General features: G+C 32.6%; 1 protein-coding gene across 1 annotated transcript; it reads right to left on the reverse strand.

The window, feature by feature from the left end:
* Positions 1–1,294: 1,294 nt before the first annotated feature.
* LOC110794217 (protein FAR1-RELATED SEQUENCE 5-like) lies at positions 1,295–5,189 on the reverse strand. The gene is made up of 4 exons (XM_056831879.1): positions 5,021–5,189; positions 3,232–3,741; positions 2,685–3,148; positions 1,295–2,485 (listed from the first exon to the last, which is right to left on the reverse strand). Exons 1-4 carry the CDS (start codon positions 5,187–5,189, stop codon positions 1,295–1,297), a joined length of 2,334 nt encoding a protein of 777 aa, XP_056687857.1.
* Between the last annotated feature and the right edge of the window lie 1,057 nt (positions 5,190–6,246).

Consider the following 6,246-nt stretch of genomic DNA (forward strand, 5'->3'; position numbering starts at 1 on the left):
GGATTTTTGTGATGTATGTGATGGCTATATTTTTTGCTCCAACAACCAATCGAACAATAGATCTTAAACTTGTTCGTGCAATGGAGAATGTTAACTTGTTTAAGGAATACAATTGGTGTGAATATGTGCTTTTGAGCCTTGTTTCAAGTTTGAAGAATTTCAAAAACACTCAAAATTATGTTTCTGGTTGTGTTCTGTTACTTCAAATTCTGTATTTCCAGAGGATGACTTTGGATGGGGATAGAACACCGATAGGGTTACCTCTCATTCAACATTGGACTGATGAAAGGTTTTATGAAAGAATTAGCAAGCAAGATGATCTTTATGAGAAAGGTTATTTGAATAAGTCTACGTATCCTATCACCCAAAGATAGGTTGCAATTGTTATTCTAAGGACCAAAAGGTAATTTTCTCTTCCATAGTTACTGTAATGCTTTGTATGTGATACTTATTATATTTATTAAATGTTACTTGTGTTGTTTTTATAATTGTTATGGTTACTAATTACATTTTTCTCTATCTTTATTTTTTCAGGCTTAAGTCAATTTTCCATCGACAAAAATCAAGTTGTACAAGCTTGTAATTAATAGTACCAGGTGAAGATGTAAATTATGAATTTAGTATTTTAGTATTATGTTTTTAAATTTGATCAAGTATATTTGGTATTTGGAATTTAAGTGTATTGTATGTTGAATTTAGTATTATGTTTTTTAAATTTGATTAAGTTTCATCCATGTTACCTGTAAGAGTAATGCCAGGTACTTTAAATTGTTAAGGCTGTTACCTTATAGGAATGTTAAATTGTAGGATGGTACCTTATAGTTTTAAGGCTGTTACTTTTCAAGTGATAAGGCTGTTACTTTTCCCTTGTTGAGGCTGTTACTTTCTTTTGTTAAGGCTGTTACCTTTTAGGAATGTTAAATTGTAGGATCTTTATAGTTTTAAGGCTATTACTTTTCAAGTGATAAGGTTGTTACTTTTTCCTTGTTAAGGCTGTTACTTTTTCTTTTTAACGCTGTTACTTTGCCCTTGTTGAGGCTGTTACTTTTCCCTTGTCTAGGCTGTTACTTTTCCCTTGTTAAGGTTGTTACTTTGAAGTGATTAGTCTGTTACTTAAACAGTTTCAGGAGGGTTACTTAACCTATAGAAATGTTACTTTGAATATAATTTTTTTTTGTAAAAAACATATCCATAATTAAACCAAAAACTGTTACTTTGATGATTACATAATGTTAAATTAAATTCTCACAAACTTTCAAACAACTTCTTTTAAATAAAATAAATGAAATAATGTTTAAAATAAACGTGCCGGTGTTGTAAAAGCTGGAGTTGTAGTACCATACTCTGTTGAATTACTCTTTGATCCCTTTCCTCTTTTCTTTTTCAAAGCATTATCAAAATGCCCTTTTGCTCTCTTATTTCTTCCCTTTGTATTAACTCTATCTGGATCAAGTACTTCAACAGTAGGAACTCTGTCTGTAATATTAGCATCTGTAGTTACTTCCATGACAGCATTTTCATTTCTGAATGTATCTACCTCCTTAGAATCTCTTTCAAAACCTTGCTCTAATATCTTCCTAGTTCCTTGTTGCCCTTGACTTCTTACTATCAAGTCATAGTACTTCCGTGCCATATTATGACGCCAAGGGATAAATTTGTTTTGTTGACTAGATAATATTGCAGTATCATCCATCTTCTTCCAGAAATCTGCCTTTGCTTGTTTTGTCCATCGTTTTGTTATATACCAATTAGGAATCCTTGGAATTGAGTGCAGATGTAACACACGTATACAGTGGTAACATAACCATCCAGCTTCCTCAAAATTTGTGCATGTACAAGCTATTCTTTGTGCAGCAGCGTCAAATGTTACTTTTTGCTTTGATTCTGTATCATTCTCTTTGTACACTTCATAATACAGCTTGTAACCATCCATAGCCACAATGTTTGAAAATGAACCAATTGCTTCACCATATTCAAATTCAAAATCCCTAAATAGAGTCAGAGTGTATACCTCAGAAGCATGTTTGAGTAATCCTGTCATTGGAAACACTGATGTAGGTGTTGAATTTGCGCAATTAAATTCACATTGCTTCTCTGTTCGTCTCCAACGGTGTACAGTTTCTTGAAAAATCTTGAAAAAATTAGTCAAACTTATGTTTTTGTTTGCCTTAAAACAAACTGCATTGTTAGTACTCTCACTTCTTTGAGAAGATAATATCCCAGCAGAGAAGAAGTCTTTGCTCAAACCAGTACACCACTTGTCTTTTATTTTGTATAATCGTTGAAACCACTTACTGTTACTTAATTTGTATGTAGTTATCATGTTTTTCCAGCATCTTTCAAACTCTTCTTCACTGACACATCCACTTAGACAGTGGTTGAAAGCATCCTTGAAAGACATATCCCGCTTTAATGCACCAAAACGTGACACAGCATTTTGTATTAGATGCCACAGGCATAATCTGTGTCTTGTTTGAGGAAGTACCTGAAAATATGATAAAATAAATTTATTATTCTGTAATACTGAAGTTTATTATGAAGTTACTTTAAACCAGATTTAGATGTTACTTTCAAAGTCTTGTTAATGTTACCTTTTATATTGTTATTGATGTTACCTAATTTATTATAGACATGTTACTTTGTACAGAAAATAATGTTACTGAAAAGGACAATGTCAAACATACCTTCAATATTGCATTAGACATTGCTTGATCTTGATCTGTAAATACAGAAACAGGAGCTACATGTCCCATCGATTTCAAAAAAGTTTGTAGAACCCATACAAATGATTCTGTTGTTTCATCTCCTAGGAAAAAACAACCAAACATTGATGTTTTCCAATGATTGTTAATGCCAACAAAAAACCCACAAATGAGATTGTACTTGTTGGTTCTGTAGGTTGTATCAAAAATAGTAACATCTCCAAAGGCTAAATAATCTTCTCTCATAATAGAATCTCTCCAAAATATACTCTCTAATTTTCCATTTTCTTTTAATCGAAAACGAAAAAACACATCTGGATCTTCAGATTGTAGGTTATATAAATTGTCAATGACATTTTGAGCATCCCCACCCTCAATTTCCTTCATCTTCTTCCTTGTAACAAAGTTCAAATGGTCTTTTATTGAATGTCCAACAGCTTCTTCCCCTACAATAAGAAAAATTGTTACTTGTTTACATTTTGTAGTTACTTTTACAATATTATATTTTTAAATATGTTAAATTTCTTACCTCCTGCTTCATGACACATAACTTTGTATGATTGTGTAGGCTTTAATCCACTGTCATTTAGTAACTTTATTGTCTTTGCCTTCTCCTCTGTGATTTTCCTTTCTGATCTGTGCATATGCTGCCATTCCTTTCTAGTCATTGGATGATTATGCACAAGAACATGCTCTTTCACTTCAAATAAACCATCTTCATTTAACTTTGCCCTTATAAGAGCTCCACATCCTGTTCTTGTAACAGGTACAAGTTTGCCTTTCTTTTTTTTCTTCTCAGTTACTGTAGGAGTGTTTGCTTTTCTTTTCAATCTGAAGCCATGCTTGTTACATACAATGTACTTTTCATACATTACTCTTGTTGTAGGATGTATTCTATGTGTAGATAGCCTTACAGCAAACCCCCAAGCTCGTGCATGCTTTTCGTAAACTTTCAGTAAGTCTTTTATATTTGATTCAGTATGCCCCACTAAACTTCCAGAGTAATCCTCATTATCTTCTTCTGTATTTGCTGTATTTACTGAATTAAATAAAAAAAAATATGATGCTAAGCATGTTACTTATGAATATAATATCTGGTACCTTTATAGTATTAAGGTTGTGACCTTACAAATAAGATATTGCTGTAGAGCTGTTTAGGGATGTTACTTTTAAGAGTAATACTTGTTACATTTCTAATGTTAGGGCTGTTACTTATTTAGTGTTAGGGCTGTTACTTATTTAGTGTTAGCGCTGTTACTTATTAGTTATTTAAAAAGTGTTGGAATGTTTTTTATACATTAATTAGATATTACTTAACTTATAAGGATGTTACTTTTATAGTTTTAATGCTGTTACTTATTAGATTAGAGTTTGGTACTTTTTTTCAGGTATTCTCGGTTGTTTAATTGTTTTAGGAATGTTACCTAAATATTAACTAGATATCACTCAACTTATAAGTATATTACTTATAAAACTTATATGTGTTACTTTTTAGTGTTAGGAATGTTACTTTCAAAATAAGTTATTTCTATACGGCTGTTACCTAGAATATAAGATATTGTTATCAGTATCAGAGATGTTACTTTGTTATCTTATAATGTTAGGGATGTTATAATAATTATTATATCTTAGTATCAAGCATGTTACTTATAAATGTAATATATGGTACTTTTGTAGTATTGAGGTTGTTACCTTACAAATAAGATATTGCTGTAGGGCTGTTTAAGGATATTACTTTTAAGAGTAATGCTTGTTACTTATAAACGTAATACCTGGTACTTTCATAGTATTGAGGATGTTACCTTACTGATATGGTATTGCTGTATAGGGATGATACTTTAGAGTAATTCTTGTTATATTTCTTATGTTACGGCTGTTACCTTTTTAGTGTTAGTGCTGTTACTTATTAGATTATAGTCCAGTACTTCTCTTCTGGTATTATAGTTATCACTTATCTTATAAGGATGTTACTTCTAAGAGTTATATATGTTACTTTATAGTGTTTGGAATGTTACTTTCAAAATAAGTTATGTCTATAGGGCTGTTACCTTAAGTATATCTGTTAATAAATATTATATTCCAGTATCAGAGATGTTACTTATAAAATTAATATGTGTTACCTTTCAAATGTTAAGGCTGTTACCTTTTATGTTAGTGCTAGTTTGATAGTTTTAGCATTGTTTTCTAACCATTAACTAGATCCCTTAATCTAGATCTTAAAAAGTTAAACCAAATTAATACTATTAGTGCTGCTTTCAGATACCTTTTTAGTAATTAGATGTTACTTTTCTAAAATCATTATAAATTAATTTAAATACCTCGAACTGTCAATGGTTGTTGTTCTTGTTGTTCCACCACGATTGTTGTATCATCGCTTTGATCTTCAATTATAGTTAGATCTTCGATTTCATCTTCTTCTCTATAATCCCCAGTATCACAAATTTGTAAATTGTCCATTGAAATTTGAAGAACTTGTTCGCACTCCATTATTTTGTGCGAAAACCTGTAAATTGCACCTTGATTTGCAGATCAGATCTTGAATTTTGGAAAAACTCAGCTGTTGCGTCGCAAAAAGAGAGGCAGGAAACTAGGTGACTGCGGCGCAAAAGAGGAGGATGAATTGTTTTATAACGGCGTTAGTGGTCCGTTAGTTCATCACGCGTCCTTTTTCGGTTGTTTTCCACGCGCCCGGTCTCATCATCAAGTTGATGATGTGACCAGTCTCACCAAAAACGCGCTGTTTATATTTAAGGCATTTTCACCGGCATGTTAGTTTACCCCGTTATATTTTCAAGCTACATTGCTTTCGAAGTCGCAAAATTCTCCAATTGTTGGTAAATACTCTGTAATTAACAATAGTTTGTATCTTGCCTACAATACTTTAATTTAATCCAAATTATGTTTTAGTGTAGCATGTTTAAGCGTCTTATTCTAGAACAACTGAACAAGTAATTTTCCGAATCTAACGATAAGCTATACATAGTAGAAATTTTATATAATTTGCACACATATCATTTTATTTACAACGTTGGAGATGCTCTCATATAACTCGTTTAACAACACTTCATAATTGTTAGATAATGCCTTGAATCGGTCAAATCCCTTACTGCAACGCTCCAGCACGGGCATCTCGATGCCCGATCAGCGAGTCGGGGTCTAGGGGCAACGCCCCTAGTTTAGGGGTTTGGGGACGCAACGTGGTCCCCGATGGGGGTTCGGGGGCAACGGGGGCAACGCCCCCGAACTTTACGGTATTTATTATTCTGGACTAGGGTTATATGTTTTGGGCCTATTTTCTGGGCTTTTCCGCATCTGTCTGGAGAGTACTATATAAACTCTTTAGGTCATAACGTAGTTGTATTCTGTAATTGTAATCCTCAAGATCAATAAAACTTTCCTCCCCTCTGCCTGTGGACGTAGCTAACACATTGTTGGTGAACGACATTAAATTCTCTACGTTCTTTATTACGTTATTTTATTCTTTCTTTGCATCCGTTGTAACAATAATCAAGGTCAATATGTTTGAACGTTACGGTATTTGTTA

This window comes from Spinacia oleracea, chromosome 6 (genome assembly GCF_020520425.1).
Source record: "Spinacia oleracea cultivar Varoflay chromosome 6, BTI_SOV_V1, whole genome shotgun sequence".
NCBI lineage: Eukaryota > Viridiplantae > Streptophyta > Magnoliopsida > Caryophyllales > Amaranthaceae > Spinacia > Spinacia oleracea.